At 40.3% G+C, this 17,954-nt stretch overlaps 1 protein-coding gene across 1 annotated transcript in view; it reads right to left on the bottom strand.

Moving 5' to 3' along the window:
- Positions 1–13,156, bottom strand: part of PNPLA8 (patatin like phospholipase domain containing 8) — a 36,336-nt gene extending 23,180 nt beyond the window's left edge. The window contains exons 1-6 of the mRNA XM_054277452.1: positions 13,045–13,156; positions 10,782–11,983; positions 9,700–9,849; positions 8,333–8,484; positions 7,503–7,597; positions 4,004–4,175 (exon numbers count right to left, since the gene is read on the bottom strand). Coding sequence (XP_054133427.1) covers positions 4,004–4,175; positions 7,503–7,597; positions 8,333–8,484; positions 9,700–9,849; positions 10,782–11,891 — 1,679 coding nt within the window. The 5' untranslated portion in view covers positions 11,892–11,983; positions 13,045–13,156. The remainder of the gene's footprint in view (positions 1–4,003; positions 4,176–7,502; positions 7,598–8,332; positions 8,485–9,699; positions 9,850–10,781; positions 11,984–13,044) is intronic.
- Between the last annotated feature and the right edge of the window lie 4,798 nt (positions 13,157–17,954).

The raw sequence follows: 17,954 nt of genomic DNA, 5'->3' as shown, positions 1-17,954 counted from the left end.
AGTAATTATTCCAAACAGGCTTTCCTTTAAATCAGCAAGCTTTCTTCCTCCCAAACACTGGTGGTGCATCTGTCTTACTTTGCAATTATGGTTTTCTATACTGCCACACTTTTAAAGTAAAGATATTCCATGTGCTGTTACTGTAAGATCATTCATCTACAGCTTGCACCCATGACAGGAGGGAGTAGCACTTCCACTGCTAAAAACAACATCTCTATCTATCTACTCAGGTCAGAAGACAAAAGGAGCTTTAAAGGCTGCCATAGCAGCAGTCCTCCATGCAGACAGTAGACTGTATGTGCAATTAGGACAATTTGCTCTTCTAGAGGCTATTTGTGCTCGAAGGATGGCTGCATTCATGTCCTTGAAGGGGAGGAAGGAAGGCGGACAGGTTCCAGTCCTACGATGGAAAACTCCTGCTGACACAATTCTTGTACCTGTAGCACAGTTTTGTTTTTGCTTTGATTCTAGTCTCAGAATCACCAGCCAGAAGGGGAGGAGTGACATCTGCACTCATTAACTGATTACAGAAGGAGATGAAGGCAGACAGAACCATGAAGTAGGAATAAAAGAAATGGGACTGACAGAGGTGAGATATCAAAGCCATCTACTGATTTGCATCACTTTCATCTATTTCTGCAATGTCTGTATTAGGTATTTTTCCCAAACCCTGAATGCAAAGATTAAAAAAATGCATAAGCAATATCCTCTGCTTAATTATGGGAACCATCAAACTGAATAACTACCACATCCTGTTTTCTATGAAGGCCAGAAAGTGATACTCCAGAGCAGGTACAAGAAATCCTTTCAACTACTGTGCAACTTCAGACATTACAGTCTGAGGAGAAAAGTTTAGTATCACCTCCACATATAGTTTAATTCTGTTGCTACCATTAATACTGTAATTGCATATTAAATAAATGTATTTGTCTCATATTTGTATTGTTTAATATTCTTTTATGAAGTCACAGCGGAAGTAATTCCACAGTTTATTCACATACTGTGTTAAAAAATAAAGTGAATAGTCCCCTGTCATTCAGGGGGACTACTGAATAGCCCCCCTATTTCATTCAAAGAAAACTGGTAATTCTCAAGATGCCTTACTATCTCAAATTACCACTTTAACTCATTTGCTTTTGTTAATGATAGACACTTAATGTGTGCTGTCTTTAGGCCACTGGTTACTTTTTCCCCAATCTTGCAACAGAAATATTCTCTAAAATGGGGAAAGTAGGACTGTAAATAATATTTTAAATGAAACTGTATTGTAAATTAATATAATGGCACTATATTATTTTATGTATTTTCAATCTCAACTGTCACACACTGAATCATCTTGTCTGACCACAAGCATACAGATGTTTCATTAAACTGCCCGTGACAACCCAAATCACTTTTGATATTAAAGTTATTTTAAATCCTGTAAGCATTTTACATTTTTCCACTCATCAGTTATTATGCCATCCTGTTTTTCCATTTATCTACTTTGTGTCTGTCTGTGACCTATGTCCTCTAGACATGACCTACTTAAACAACGAGTCTCTTTCACAAACATTGCTCTTTCATTGCTTCAAGTCACCAATATTGCAACACTTATTTCAATATTGTTATGAAGAACATATTGTCAACCATATGCTGGAAGAAACATTCTAATGGGCTACAGCAGTGATGCAAACATTTTGGACAAAGAGCACTCAATGCAAAAGGCAAAACTGTAGCTTTCACCCTCCTCTAACAGCAACAGTAGTACCAGAAAACTATGACATCTTTACCAAATCCACAGAAAAGACTTTCATACCATGTGCTGGTATGGAATGTGTTACCCATCTAGTGACTAGAGAGCAGTGCCAATTTATATTTCACTCTGCAAAACAAATACTGAAGTATTATTACTTGTATTCCCAAACACATGCATTATCCATTTTCCTACCAAAAGGGAACACATAATTTTTATTCTACACTTCATACAGTGACTGCTTCTCAAGACTATAAATTCCCAACATGAGATTTTAGCTAGCTTGTGAAAACTCCTAGCTGCTCACCAAATTTCTCCAGTAGTTTCTTAAGACAGCATGCAAGAAGAAAATTTTATATGTCAACAACAGTCAAAAGAAAAGAGAAAATTTGGAACTAAAAGCCAGGTTCTTACAAATGTATTCAATACAGCATTATATATACTGATATGTTGTAAGTAAAATCTTCTGCATAATGTAAATCATTAAAACCAGTCCTCAAATTGCTACTCAAGAAATACATAAGAGTTAAAACAGACATACATAGAACACATGAAACCAATTTCCTAAAGTACTCTGAATGAAATGTGAGTTAACCAAAATTAGTTGTCATTTTCTGAAATGCAAGTTATAATATACCCCATGAATGCACAGAACATTAGACGGATGAAACATCAACTTAATTATTTTCTGCAAGAATACCTTCTGACAGACAATACCACCACTGATATTGTGGTAGGACTAAACACACATTACATGTCTGTACACTGTCAATGGATTGTCTCTATTTTAAGCAAGGCTGACAAGTTACCATTTAAACTACAAAAACACACACAGCACAAGTAAAGCTTTTAAATTCAAAACAAAGCGTACAGCAGCTTCCCCATGCTGTAACAATGTTAGACTGGACCTTCAATATTGCTGTAAAGAGATACTATATAACCCTACAAATCCCTTCTCAGCTCCAGGCCCCCACACCACAGGGAAGCCTCTAGCAATCCCTTCAACAAAATGTTGTGCAGGCATAGCATCTCCCTTCAACATTGCAGGTGACTAAGAAGTTATTTTTGATCAGCACATTTATTTTTTAGTTTACTCCATGGATAAGATATTAATTGCCTGCTTTTGTCTATTGCACAGGAGTAGAGTTCTTTACCTCCCTCATGTGCTACATGGAGCTGCAGAAAAACAATAGTATTTTAATTAAAGCCATGTAAAATACTTTCACATTAGGTTATTGTGACTTTCACAAGACTTCATTTAATTGGGTGGGCAATGAAATGAGGGAACACAGAGAAAAATCCAATTTCTAAAAAAACACCTTTAGATACCTGAGAAGAAAAGCTAATGATATTAGTTTGATAAATGTATTTATTTCTAAAAATACACAAGAGCACAGAGAAGAAGTGCTTAGAAGCTTGTTTTTCCACTTCATCAAAGAAGTAAGAAGCTTAAAATTCAGACACTACTGGTATTCCCACTATTATGTCATAAAAACTCTTTTAATCCCATAAAACACAGTAATTGCATTCCCAAAGGAACTTGCTATTACTTATCAGGAGGAACCTTTTACCGTTTTACATTGTCCCTCAGAAAAGATTGTTCAGTTCTTTCAGTGGCAGGGTCAACTTATGCTGGTTGGGAAGCTATGACATTAGCTTGCTAAAAATGATAAACAATTGAACTATCAATACAAACACAGATTAATAAAACTAGGAAATAAAACCTGTAATATAATAATTCTTTCTAGTGGCTTTTCCTGAATAGCCATCAATGCAAGTGAATACACTTCACAGGCAACTCTGACACTGCAGATAATTTTTCACTGCAACCCTTACAGCTCATTTCCCTTTCAAAGAAAGGGGCAATGGACAAAGGCCTCCAATATAGCAGCAAACATTAAAAATCTCTACTACAGCATATTATTTCATTTCTCACCAATCTCCTTTACTAAAAAGGGCACAGCAGGTGGTTAGTAAAATTTGTAGTAAATCTGTAATGAGTCAGATCTAACAAAGCTTGCAAGCATACAGGAATATAATCAGAAATCAGTGCAGTAAAGCTTACTTTATTCCCCAGAAACATAAATCATTACATTAAAAAGCTTCCAGCATCTTGGTAAATATGAAAACAGCTATTTCAAAAGAATGAGTGTATATGTTAATCCCTTCTAGTTGTTCTAAGAATCTGCACACCAGTGAAGCAATAACAAAACCAAATGCACTCAGTCATTGCACTAATTATTTTTTATCTGATTATCTTTTACTTACTTGAGCATTTTTTCCCATATATCACTGTCATAGAAGGCGTGGTTCCAGCCCATTTTGACTGTTCCAACAATGACATTCTGCTTAAAAACATCTGATCCTAACTTATGGTACAGCTCTTCACAATCATCCAGGGGGATATGGAACAACCCCAACATAAAAGCTAATATAGCTCCTGAAAAAAACAAATATTTTGCAATATTACAAAAACGTATCCTGGAGTAAGATTACAAAGATGGATTACCAGTTAATGTAGTTCATAGGTTAACAGAATATCTGTCTTGAAACAGCAAGACCAACTGACATTTATTTCACTAAATTCCTGCTCAGAGATCACAAACCATGTTTTAAAAGAACATACACAATACAGAAAAAGTCAATTTTCAAAAACAGAAATATGAGAAGTTAAAACATTGTATTATTTAATTTTGCAGATTACAACAAGCATATGGCAGAAAGCTAATGAAATCTACTACTTTACTTGGAAAGAGAAATGAGTAAGAGAAATCTTTGCTGTGGTACTAAAAATTTATTAGGAGCATTATTTGCTACCATGCAAACTCTTAAGTCAACAGAAAAATATTCTAAGAAAATTCTGCAAAAATAAAGGAGATTCCAGTAGTTTGGATTACATTTGGTTCCAACCATTTATAATCTAGTTTCATACATGCTGCCATCTAGTGTGTCCCTAACAAAAATTATGACCTACCCTTGCAAGAACAAAATAACAGCACTCAAAAAGCATTGCTGCTAAAAACCCTTAAAAGAACTGTGGAAAAATACAATTAATGCATTATTACAATTCTCAAATATATTAAATTAAAAGGGACACACAAAACTTTAAATCTAGTTGTGCCATACTGTGAGAACATGTAATTAAGAATCTGAAAAAAATCATGTGTCCTAATTATTTCTATCTGGAAATGAATGCCATAGGCTTGAATAAAGATAATTTTAAAAGGTGCCAATTTTTAAAAGAGTAAAAATACAATGCATGTGCAGAAAAAAAACTACATGCAGGAAGTTACAGAAGGCTTTAAAAGAAACATGACTTCCAAGCCCTCTTTCACTCTCACAGTGCCCACCAAATGCGATAGCTGAGCATTAGTGGATTGATGGTCTCAGTTTCTTAAAAGGCAGCTCACGGCCTTAAGGCAACCTGGGCCTACATGACACAAAGTTTCATCACACTTGACACAAAGTTTCACCGAGAGAAACAATCTCAATTGAAAATCACCAGACGCCTGTATTCAACGCAGACTTAACACCTAGCAGCAGAGAAACACCATTTTCCTGAGTCATGCAAATCCTCTGCCACATTCTCTTCTTTAAACTCTCCAGCACCAGTTCTGCAATAACATACATTTGCTGTTTTGGTGAGCAGATTCAAAGTATGCAGATCATTGCAATGATCCTTCTCCGTGACTGCCTGCATTTATACCCTCTGATCCTCCAGTGAAGAGAAGCATGGCAAAGATAACTACAAAGACAGTGATGCTGAACTCACAGCAAGGGCATTTCCAAACTTTAAAGGCAAAACAGCTGAACAATAGCAAGAAATACAAAAACTGCAGCAGAAAAAAGAAGTATAGTGCACAAGAAGCATCCTTCCTACCATTTAATCCATCACTCTTGTAAAGCACAATTCATTCAACTGCAAGACTATTGGCATATGTACTGTCAATACAAACAGAACTGCCAGCAGTGCTGACAGACATGCACAGCCTCACCCAGACATGTCTTTCCATTTATTATTGCAAACTGGACAACTGCAGACAAAAACTTAATTGTGTAAACAAAATTTAAAAGAATATGCTAAGTACTTACTAGCAGTCATTCAGAAATTCCAAAATTTGAGGAAGAATTAAAAACCAAGTTAGTTCTAGTGACAGTAGTGGGAGTAAATTAAGAACACAAGGCCTTTCTACCCAAGGTAAAACACCTTTATTCAATAAAGACAACACTGGAGAAGTGTTTTGTAGGGAAACCGTCTTCCAAACAAACCACTTACTGCTACACTAACTAATGAAGGATTTATTTGGAAGAGCATTAAAAACATAAAGCAGGGAACTATATTGTGGCTACAAACAAATTCTGTCTAGGAGACCCAAACACTCTTCTCTGCTATTTTTAGTCTATTAAGCAAATCTCTTGAAACATACTTCACCTACTTAGGGTGATCTGTGTTTAATATAGCTTTTGATCGAATATAAGTATGACAAAAAAATTGAAGAATGTGGGTTTCTAAAGGAAACTGAGCTAGTAAACTACAGCATACCTCCTATGTTAGAAAACATACTTGTGCTGCTACTGGTCTAACAATTTCTGAAGGAGATTACTGTCTTTAAAGGAGAAACTTATGCTTTGGAGTCTCCTGCTTTCTAGGGAGGAGTAACTTATCACTGAGTCACAAGTGTAAATAAGTCTGGGTGGGGCCTGTAGACACCATCTAGTCCAACCTCCTGTTCCAACAGGTATAATTAGAATAGGTTACTCAGGACTTGTTCAGCCATCTCCATGGACAGAGATTACAAAGTCTGAACAGGCAACTCTTTCCAGTGTCTGACCATCCCAGCCAACAGACAAGTTGGCTTTTCCCTTACTCCTGTACACCTTAAAAATTATTCTAGATCCATCTTCTCTTTATTTTCCCATTAGCTGAACCAGGATAAAGGCCCACCCTTAGCCTTCTCAGGGCCAAATAAACCTGGTTATTGCACTCTCTCCTTTACATGTCATGAGCTCCAGCCCCCAGGCTCTCTGCCAGACGCACCCAGTAGAAAAACACACCCAAAAGATTAATGGTTTCTAGAGGAGCCCATAACAAGACCTTTGTGGCCAAACAGAGACACTACAATTGTTGGGTACATTCTCATCTATGCAAGCCAATGTAGTCAGCTTTCTTTGCTCTAGAGTACAGTGATGACTCACAACCAACCTGTTCCCAACAAGACCAGGTCCTTTCCTGCAAAGCTGGTTTCCAGGCTGTCAGCCCACCTCAGTCAGAGGGCTTTGTATTTGGCTTTACTAAACCTGCCAAGCCATTTCTCCAGCCTGTACAGACCCATATGAAGGGAGGACATCACAGCATCGACCACTTCCTCTAATTTAGATCATTCAAGATCTTGCTACAGGCACATTCTGTCCTTCTGGCAGATAATTAATAAAGATGAAACATTGCTGCTAACTTAATAAAGGAAACATGGCTGACTCAGCACCAGTTCTTGAGGACTATTACCTTAGCAGTCTGTAAAGCTCCATAAATACCTATGATAACTGTTTCTATGTGCAAATTGAAGATTTCACATAAATTGAAAAAATAACAAATCAGTTTAAAGCCAAAAGTTTGTCATGAACTGTCCAAAGTTCTTCTTCAGAAGCAAAAAGACTCTAGAAATCACAAATGTACTTTCTCAGCTTACATTTTAAGTTAGAAACTGAAAAATCTCTATTTATTCTCAGATGTTGATAGCAAAACTCCAACTTGTGACTAAATAATTACCTGTGCTTACGCCACAGATGTAGTCAAAAAGTTGATGAACCGGCTTTCCAGTTAATTCTTCTAGTTTCCGTAGAGTCTGAAGTGCAACTAAACCCCTGAAACACAAAATTCCCCTTCACATACAATGGCAGTCTTATCTTACATAGCTCTAATCATTTTTCAATCACCTTTAGCTTCATTATAACTAATTGTAATTGAATAACTGCAACAGTAACAATCCTGAGTATTTCAGGAAATAAAAGAGTTGCAGAACACAGTTGAAACAGAATGATGAATAATAAATATGAATGACATACTCAGGCATACCAAAAATAATATTCAACAGTTACAGTCATATTGTTTTACAGCAAAGGCTTGGGAGGTGATCAACTTCTGTGGATATAGACTAAGGACAGATTTTAGTTGCATTCCCACTACACAGCACTTAAATTTGGTCTTAACAAGGCTATATAATGCCCCTTGGGGCATAGTATTTTCCAGTATGAGGTTTGCTTGGCCTCAATTCAATGTATCTGAAATAATGGGAGAGATTAGTTAGAGACCATCAGATTTGTGTTTCTTTATCACAAAACAGTATCTGGAGTGCAGCAGTGTGAACTCTGTTGGGATAGAGTGAGATAACTGTGTTTGGCAAAATGAGCACCAAAACAAACACCATTCAAGCAGAAATGCATAGAAAAACAATACCCATCCCTTAGATAGTCAAATGTGACAGAAAGGTAACTCATAAATTGCCTCTTTGGGCATTTATCTATCAAAGAAAGACTGGAATTTTACTTCTAGTTACAGCATGAAAAAGCTTACAAGTATGTAGTACCCCAAAGTTTTACCTTGTTCCTCCTCCATCAATGGTGAGGATTCGAATTCCCCAGCCTTTCACAGGGTCTGTATAGCCAATCAGAGCTAAAGTTTCTCTAACAGCAGCCTGAAGACTTTCATCATTAATCTGTCTCAGTCGCAACAGGCATGAGATTAATTTTTCCTATTGATAAATACAAGGATATTTCATTCTAATCATATGTTTAAACCAAAAGAATCCATTCTTAAATTTACTAGCATAGCATTAAAGCACAGAAGTAATATACCAGTTAAAGTTGGAAGAAAATGTCTTCAAATCTGTATTTACCCATGTTTTTCTCTAACAAGGGAAAGAAAGGATGTCAATATTATGCTGTACACACCTCATTGCTATAGTAACTACCTATCAGAATTAAACAAGCAAGATGTTATGTAAATATTTTTAATAGCTAGGAAAGCTACATGTACCAGTTTTGTTTTATTGACTTGTTATCACATCAGCCAAGTGCAACTCGAGTATGAGGCACACCAAGTACAGGCAAAACCCCAGATTTGCTTAGTAACTACTGCACTGCTTCAAAACAAGAAATGTCTTCTAAGTACACTAATACCATAACAAAATCTAAAATGCTTTCCCACACAGAGTATTTTTTAAATGGACATTGCCACAAAGATACACAGCATTGCAATCAAAATGGGAGTAGTGAATACACTCTTCCATAATAAAGTAATTCACATATATTTATGTGAATCCCTGACCTATACCCTGCTCAGATGATTCATCTGCCCTGCACTCCATTCCCAAAGGCTACTTCTTCCAGAAATTCTACAATCTGTGTCACAGGTTTGTCACATCTTGTGGAAAAAGACACAAGGTTGACAAATGCTGTGATTTAGCTAATACTTCTAGAATAGTCTACCACCCACCTCCAGCCCTCTCAATGCAGGGAAGAAAACAAGTAGGACTAGATTGCATTAACTTATTTGACGGTTCTTCTGCCACCTCTCTTGGAAGAAAGCATGTAAACAAGCATGGAAAGTACTGTGCATTTACAGAGCAACTGTACAGCACATTCCCATTTGGGTAAACTGCCACAGGGGACACCGTGTACGACCTTTATCTACCACTGGAAAAAGCTATACTTCCTATCCACATGACCATGTCGTATGCTTCTAAATTAAACACTGCAATCTTAACAGCCTTTAGCTAAACTCACAGTAGCTTGTATATAAATCTGCTTCAAACAGCTAAAAAAGTTATAAAAAGAGACACTCAAACTACAATCCTTGCAAACAGGAAATATGACTAGTCCACAAAAGCACAGAAGGAAGTTTTATGTTGTTCTGTATCAATCATTTGTCAGATTGATTTTTATGTAAGCATAAAAACTGTTGGCACCTTAATTGCAACTCCTCTGCTCTCTGGAAATTCTAGAAGATGATAGGTCAGTTCTTCAACCCTGTTGATGCAGACTTTTATATTAGCAGATCTCCGCAGGGCTTGAACTAAAGCTCGAGTCCTGTTATCAATACTCACTCTTGCAATGATCTAAAAAGACAAACAGACAACATAAAACTACTCTGAGAAATGTGTAAAATTTGTCAAGACTAATTTCCAAGTGTTATTTTAAGATTTCTCAGAAGCAATGAACAGCATGTTGTACTAGAGAGCTCCTATAGATTCCAAGTAAGCACTGCTAAATTGTCAACAAAAATCTTTTGATTCTTTATTTAGTAGAAAACAAAATCAAGTTTACAGCAAGAATACCCCAAACAAATAGGTCAATATGTTTTCAGATGGACTTTCAAGGCAACTCTCTGTATTTAAACCATTAACAAACCATAAACTGTAAAATTACTGTAACTACAAAAAATACCACAATTAGATCTGTCTGTAATTATGGACTCTATGCATATATGAACTAAATATATGTACCTACAGCACACACACACAGAGGTGTGTATATATACACATACTTAACAACTCTTCATATATAAACTTGCATAAACTGATCTATACCTGCATAAAACACTGAATACTTCAACACAGATGTATCTATACCTACTTTTAAGTACATATATATGTTTATAAGTTTACCTATAGTATGCATAAATATAGATAAAATCTATATCATTTTATATATGTATTCATTTATAAAAGTGCACAGAATGAATCAGAGAACAGTTTGGGTTGGAAGAGGCCTTAAAGATCATCTAGTTCCAACCTCCCTGCTTTGGGCAGGAACACCACATATATACTTATATATAAGTATATGTATGTAAGTATATATATGGGTATATACTGATTTACATAATTAAATGTGTGCATGTCTATGCTTAAATATAGGTATATACACTAGTGTAGCACATATACACACTTGTATAAAATATATAGGTATATACAGTAGTGCAGCACATATACACACTTGTATAAAATGCACACAGAAATAATACATAAATTAACACAAAACAAAGACTTGCCTTTTCTCTCTGAAGAGACAGATGCTTTTCCCTCTCTTCTGCAGTCTTGGTCTCTTTTGCTTTGTCCTCATCACTCTTCTCAGACACTTCTTGTTCCTGCTGTTTACTCTTTTCTGGTGGAACAACTTTTGTATCAGATCTTAACTTTGGAACCAACCCTCCAATATAGCTGTCGACAAAAGCTTGTACGCTGTTACTGGGATATGAAAGAAAGTCTGTAAAACTTTTTTTAGTGGAAACTGGGAGAGCAGTATTTGTCTTTTCAGTACCCAAGATCTCTGCTTCAGGAGCTAAAGTGCCTGCTGAATTCACTCTCTTTTCTTCGCTTGTTACAGTATTTGCTGATGAATCAAGCTTATTCCTCTCCTCACTTTCAGAGTCCCGTAATAAAGAATTCTTTTTTCTTCCATGCTCCATAACAGAATTGTTAAAGTAAGAGTTGATATGATCAGCTACGAAGTTGTAAGTCTCTCCAAAATTTGTAGAAAAGTAGCTTACATGAAAAAGGTGGCTTTTAGTAGATGCTGAAACTTCTGGGGTATCTTGACAAGTGCCGTTTGTACCTACTAACACAGATTCCAAGTTTTCACTTGCACAAGTGGATTTCTTTGCAGGGCCTCTGTTGCAATCGTCCTGAGTTTTGACATCTGTAACTTGCTTATCATTTTCTAGATTTGTGCTGATGTTATTTGCATCTGCACTACTTTTATTTGCTTTACCCAAAGTACCTGAGTGGGACTTTAATCGAGCTATCCGTGACACCAGCTCACTGTGAGTGCCAGACACTGCCTTCGAAACAGATTCTATGGTACTCTTAATTCGTGACATGCGAATGCTCACCCTGGCAAGTCCTTTAGAAGAAGAAATTAAAAGTTTGGAAACTCTGTAATATAAAAACTCATGGCTACTAATGTACTTGTTATACCAAAATGTTCTGCTTTTGGCCCAAGGCTGACTTGTATGAAAAACTCTCAGGTGTGCAGCATGATTTGTCCTCCAGCAGGCTTTAGGTCTACAGAAACACAGGTATTTGTTTCTCTGCTTCCACCAAAGACTTTTTGGATTAATCAAAAAGAATAAATATGCATCCAAGGATAAATGAACTGTCATAACTTATAAATAATTGCACTTTTTCTATGTTGCTTTCTACTTCATTCCAAAAAAATATATGTCAATAAGTAAGTCCCGTAATGTAGTGTTGTCTGAAAAAGAAAATAAACAAAACAAAAATTAAAACCAACAACGGAGACCCCAAACCAGAAACAAGTTAAACTAAAATCACAGAGGTGTTTAAAACAGATGAAGCTTCTGTATTATTTTGGTAAAGACAGATAAACATTCAAATCAAATAAAATAATCTCATGGGAAAATCCACTGCTCAAGACATTTGGTAGCTCACCCCATCATTTCAACACAGCTCACCCCTTACTCCCTAAAGGACAGTTTAAGCTCATCTTGAGCAATATGTGATACCTCTCAAAAGTACTTAATGACATATAGAAAATTGATTGCAGTTTCATCAGCAAATTATCTTGTGCAGACACAACGTTTCAAATGTCATTATATTACCACCCCTTAGCAGAATACCTCACAGGGGAGAAGTGACACCAAGTGTTGATCAAAGTTCAACAAAACGTGCCCATCCTAAGAGCCAAGGGTAGGCTATACTCCTTACTCTGCAAAGAAAGGTGCAACTGGTGGAGCAGCGTTTCACACAGCACACCAGAGTTGTGCTGATATCGCAGGAGCAAAACCATTATTGGCCGGAAAAGCAAGCCCAAGCTTCTCCAGCGCCCGTGACAAACGCCGAGAAGGGCAGCCAGGCAGGCACGCAGGCCAACTCCTGGGCAGGCCGACTTCACAGTGAGCGCGGAGGCGAAGCCCCGCCGGCAGCACCACCCTTACTTACAGTCTGCTCTGCCTACGCCGTGCCCGTCCCGCCGGGTGACCGCCGCGCAGCCGGGCTGCGGGCCCCAGGCCGGCCCGGGCTATATAAGCACGGGGGCGCCGCCTGTCCCGGGGGCAGGCGCGGCCGCTGTTCCTGCCTTGCGCCATTTCCCCGAAACGCAGCCGAGAGCGGCGTTGTAAACAAGCACCGAGTCCAGGCCCCGCTGTCCCCGGCCCACCTCCCGTTACACGAGCGAGCCCCGCGTGCCCGGCACGCGCTCATCCCGCTCCCCCCCGTCCTCATTTGCCCCACGACTCGCTGGAGACACGGCCCGGCCCGGTGGCGGCGCGGCGCGGCCCGTGCCGGAGGCGGTACCTGCTGGACAGCGGCTCCCGCCTCCCCCCTCTGCCCGGGCCGAACGACAGGCAGGGGCCGCGCCCTCGCGAGCGGTGCCGCCCCGGCGGAGGGGCGGGAGGCGCCGGGGCCCGGCACCACAACACCCGCGGCGGGCGGCACTGCGCCTGCGCCGCCCCGCGCGGCGGAAACAGCTGGGGCGCGCGGCAGCGCCCCACGGACCGCCGCCGCAGCGTGGGGGGGCTCAGGGGGTGACGCGCGTGACGCGAGACGGCTCGCGGGGCGGGGCGGGGCCGGGCTGCGCGAGGTCGGGGCCGGGGCGGGGCTGCTGCGCCTGCGCTCGCGCCGGGGCGGGTGGCGACGTGCGGCGCGGCACGCGGAGGGCGGGGCGGGGTGGTGCCGGGCGCTCGCGGGGCTGCTGAGGGCGGGGGTGGAACTGACGGGGAGCGATATCCGAGCCCCGGACCGCTGACAGCCCCATCCAGCCTCCCTTTGAGCACTGCCACGGTCAGGGCATCCACATCCTGGGCAACCTGTTCTGGTGCCTTTCCACCCCCACAGGGAAGAATTTCTTCCTACTATCTAACCTCAGTTTCCCGTCTTTCAATTTGTGCCCATTTCTTACTGTCCTGTCACTATAGTTTCTGTCCTCTCTGCCTTTTCTGTCAGTCCCCTTCAGGTACTTGAGGTCCCCATAGAACCAGAAAGCAGCCCGCACTTTCTCAGCCTGTCCTTTTAGGGGAGGTGCTCCGGTTCCCTTACCAGCTTCATGGGCCTCCTCTGGGCTTGCTCCAGGATGTCCATGTCCTTCTTATGTTGGGAACTCCAGAGCTGGGTGCAGGTGGGAGTAGAGGGGCAGAATCCCGTCCTTTCGTGCTGCTGCCCACGCTGCTTTCGGTGCAGCCCAGGACGTGTCTGCCTTTCAGGCCGGGCACAGCGGAGCAGGTTGTGCCCCACGCTGCTGTCAGCGCTGGGCTCTTGATCCGCACCCTGTGCAGTCACTGGGAGCAAGGGGCTGGGAAGAGGAGGGTCCCTACCCAGCCTTTGTAGCTCCTCTGTGCAGGTGCCTTGGGAATATGCTCTCCCCGATCTCCTGTTTAATGGTTAGGCAACAATGACAGCATGTTTTTCATCGGTTGGACAGCATTAGGGGGCACCTTGGTCTTCCCCAGCTGGACTTCAGAGCAGCAGCAGGCCCTGAGATTCCTGCCTGCATGGCCCGCTTGAAACACAGCTTTAATGAAGTTGCTAAAACTTCAGGTGTCCACTGTAAGAGAGGATGGATGCACTGTGTGCTCAGGTGGGACAATGGAGGCCTTACCATCAGGGTTAAGAAGGTCATGTCACACAGTTTCATATCCCAGTTGTCTGCTTCTGTTCTTCCTCACAAATAAAGAAGTAAATTAATTTTCTTGCCTTGAATTTTATTCCTCAAAGGAAAATTTATACTCCTTACATATTGTAATTTTTATCATGTATTTTTTATAAATTGCACAGGTTAAATTCGCCACATCTCCCAGAGCAGGACATCCCTATCTGGATATCAGGTGCCCACCAAAGTCACTCTGTCACTCACTTCCTCAATTGGTCAGGGGAGAGAAAATAGAACAGGTTTGTGAATTCAGATAAGGACAGAGAGAGATCACTCACCATTTACCATCATGGGCAGAACAGACTTAGTCTGGAGAAATTAGTTGAATTTATTACCAATCAAATCAGAGTAGGATAATGAGAAAAAAAAAAATCAAGTCTTAAAACTTTCCTCCTACTCCTCCCTTTCTTCCAAGCTCAACTTCCCTCTCAGGTTCTCTCCCTGCTCCCCATACAGCAGAGCAGGGGGATGAGGAATGGGTTCTGCAGCCAGTTCAACACATACTGTCTATGCCACCCCTTTTTCCTCAGTGGGAGACTTCTCAACTCTTCCCCTGCTCCAGCATGGTGTCCCTTCCACAGGAGACAGTCTTCCACAAGTTTCTGCAGTGTCAGTCTTTCCCACGGGCTGCAATTTTCACAAACTGCTCCAGCAAGGGTCCCTTCCACAGGGTCAGTCCTTCAGGAACAGACTGCTCAGAGTGGGTCTCCTGCAGGTTCTGGCAGCAGACCTGCTCCTGCTGGGCTCCTGTCTCCATGGGGCCACAGGTCCTGCCAAGAGCCTGCTCCAGGGCGGGTTTCCCATGGAGTCATAGGCCGCTGCCTGCTCTGGTGTGGAGTCTACCAGGACCTGCAGGGAATCTCTGTTCCAACACCTGGAGCACATCCTTCCCCTCCTTCTTCACTGACCCAAATGCCTTCAAAGTTGCTCCTCTCACGTCTTCTCATCCCTCTCTCCCAGCTGCTGTTGCACAGAAACTTCTACCCTTTCTTAATATATTATCAAAGGAGCACTACCACCATTGCTGATGGGCCCAGCTTTGGCCAGTGACAGGTTCATCTTGGCGCCTGCTGGAACGGACACCACTTGATGATTTTTGCAGAAGCCACCCCTGTAGTCCCACTCCCCATTCTTCCCCACCAAAACCTTGTCACATTAACCCAATGCAATAACAATTTTACACTCAAGGCATATCACTTCCTTGGTGAGGCACTCAGTGACCACAAATTACTCACAAGCCATGTATGATTAGGATCCTTTTGCACATTACAGTGGCAGTTCACACCCAGGTGCTCATCTGTTCCCTATTAATGTTTCCAGAGTTGCTGCGTTCTGTCCTGTTCTGCTGGTATGGTCTGCCTGCCTTGTTTGTAGATTACTGCACATCCGCTTGTATTATCCAGGGGTGGTATCCTTACATTTTCAAGATTTATCTAGTCTTCTTTAATTTTTCACAGGATTTCATTATATATGCTTAAGCTTATTTTTAAACCAAATACTTCAAACAGTAGTGGGGTCTGCCTTAGGTGCCAGATGCAGCTAAGCAGGGAGGTTTCACTGCCTCTGGTGTGTGAGTTACTTCATGTAAAAGCCTGAATGCTGTTATGAGAGCAACACAGTACAGATAGTTTTAGAATGTGTAGCAGTGTCAGCTTTAGCAGCTTCCCTGGGTGCGTTTGCTCTCCTGTAAGCCCCAGGGCTCTAGTGTGTTTGCCAGTGTGCTGAACCGAGTGTCATCTCATCAGATGACTTAAGAAGCAGTCACCCATCTGAAGCCACAGTCTGAGCTGGCTTTAAGCAGGGTGGCTTGCTTTCTTACAGCAACAAAAGCTAAGGCAAAACAAGACCTACAACTTCAGTAAGAAGGAAGTTTGGACATGATAAGCTTCATCCTGCCAGAGCACATCCTGCCTCCCTTTGACTGGCAAATAAGGTATTTGAGCTACGAGGCAACTGATCCCTTTTAGCTGTATGTCCTTCCTTAATAGTCACACTTTATCCCATAATCTCATTGTAAAATTCTCTCCTGTGCCTGCTCAGACATTTGCCTCACCACTGAGATATGTACAATGAATAGTGTGTTGATTCACACCTTTACTAAGGAAAAGATTCAAGGATTTCACATTTCTGGCCCAATCACAAACCCATGTGTTCTTGCCATATTGCTCTCCCCAAGGATGGGCAGACCTGTCTGATCTGGCATGTTCAGAGGTGTGTGATCCATCAGCTTCTCAAAACAACCATGAAACAATACAAAATAACTGAAAAACACTGGACAGGAAAAGATAAATATATGTATTCCCAGGCACAAATTTTGCATCATCTCAAATGTTTTGCCAATTTAGTATTCACTTTACTGTAGTCATGACATTAAGAAGAAATTATCTCAAATATATTTAAAAGATAGATTGATTTTATAAGCTCTCTTAGTAGTCAAAGATGAGTTCATTGTGTTTGACTAAATACCTAGTTTTTAGATAAGAGAGAAGAGTTCACATGTGGTATTCAGTCAGAGGCTACCTCTGTAGTTGTTTTCACTTAATATAGATATAATCTCATTTAAATGATTTGGAAATATATTTAAATTTTAATAGGATGTATATAGGCTACTTGAAAAATACTTCCATTTCAGTATTTTCCCTGGAAGTATCAAGAGAGAAATCTGTTGTTGTTGTTATTATTGATGGGTTTTTGTTGATCTCTACTAGGTTGCATACCCAGCACTCAAGCTCTCTCAGAGTGGTCCCATGAAACATGATTGTATTCAGTTTAGGACAATACTGAGAGTGGTTTGATTTTAATGCATTTATTCTCTGCTATTAAATTCCAAAAAATCAAAGGCTTTCAAAACATTTCCTCATTATACCTGTTACTACATGATTTTATAGGTAGGATGAAAACTTGTAAATCAAGTTACACATCAGTTGTGGTGAATCTTCCTGTTTTAAAGAAAGAGAGTTGTTTGGTGTACGTGATTTTTGTCATGTTATGGCCAAAGTATTGTGGTGTCAAAAATTCAGGTGAGTTACCTGTGTTCATTTATATGCATGCTATACTTTTCAATGCCATTAATTATTTCTAACATTCATAGTTGTATGTTTGTCTTGGACTGCTGCTTGGAGGGAAAGTCATAATGGGTTATGAGGCAGTTTGATAAAAATTGGATATTTACCAGAAATAATGGTTCCAAAATTTGTCAGTCTAGGAATCTCACTCTTGATCTATGAAATGAGGGAGTTTTTATTTTGAGAAAATAGCTTTGCACATACTCTCACTGTATGTTTGATAAAAAGCTATTATATGAATAGCATTTTTATATATAGCATTATTTTCTTTTTACTTGTCATATTGTTTATGGATGGTATTTTGAAAATATAAAACTATCAGCTAAGAGACTCAAACAAATTTTAAAAAAACCCAAGTATTTCAAAGCACTGTGACAAGTTAACATATATTAGTAGAGCAGTATTCTACTAATAATGGTGTAGAGGAAACATTGTTTTGTATTTTCATCAGCATAATATGACATGGACAGAAGCTAGCAAATATTTTAGGCTTT

Source organism: Melozone crissalis, unplaced genomic scaffold (genome assembly GCF_028551555.1).
Source record: "Melozone crissalis strain CALT ecotype California unplaced genomic scaffold, PUWL_Pcris_2 ptg000004l_1, whole genome shotgun sequence".
Lineage (NCBI taxonomy): Eukaryota > Metazoa > Chordata > Aves > Passeriformes > Passerellidae > Melozone > Melozone crissalis.
The sequence above is the reverse complement of the archived record's forward strand: the minus strand, read 5'-3'. Positions and strand labels throughout refer to the sequence as shown.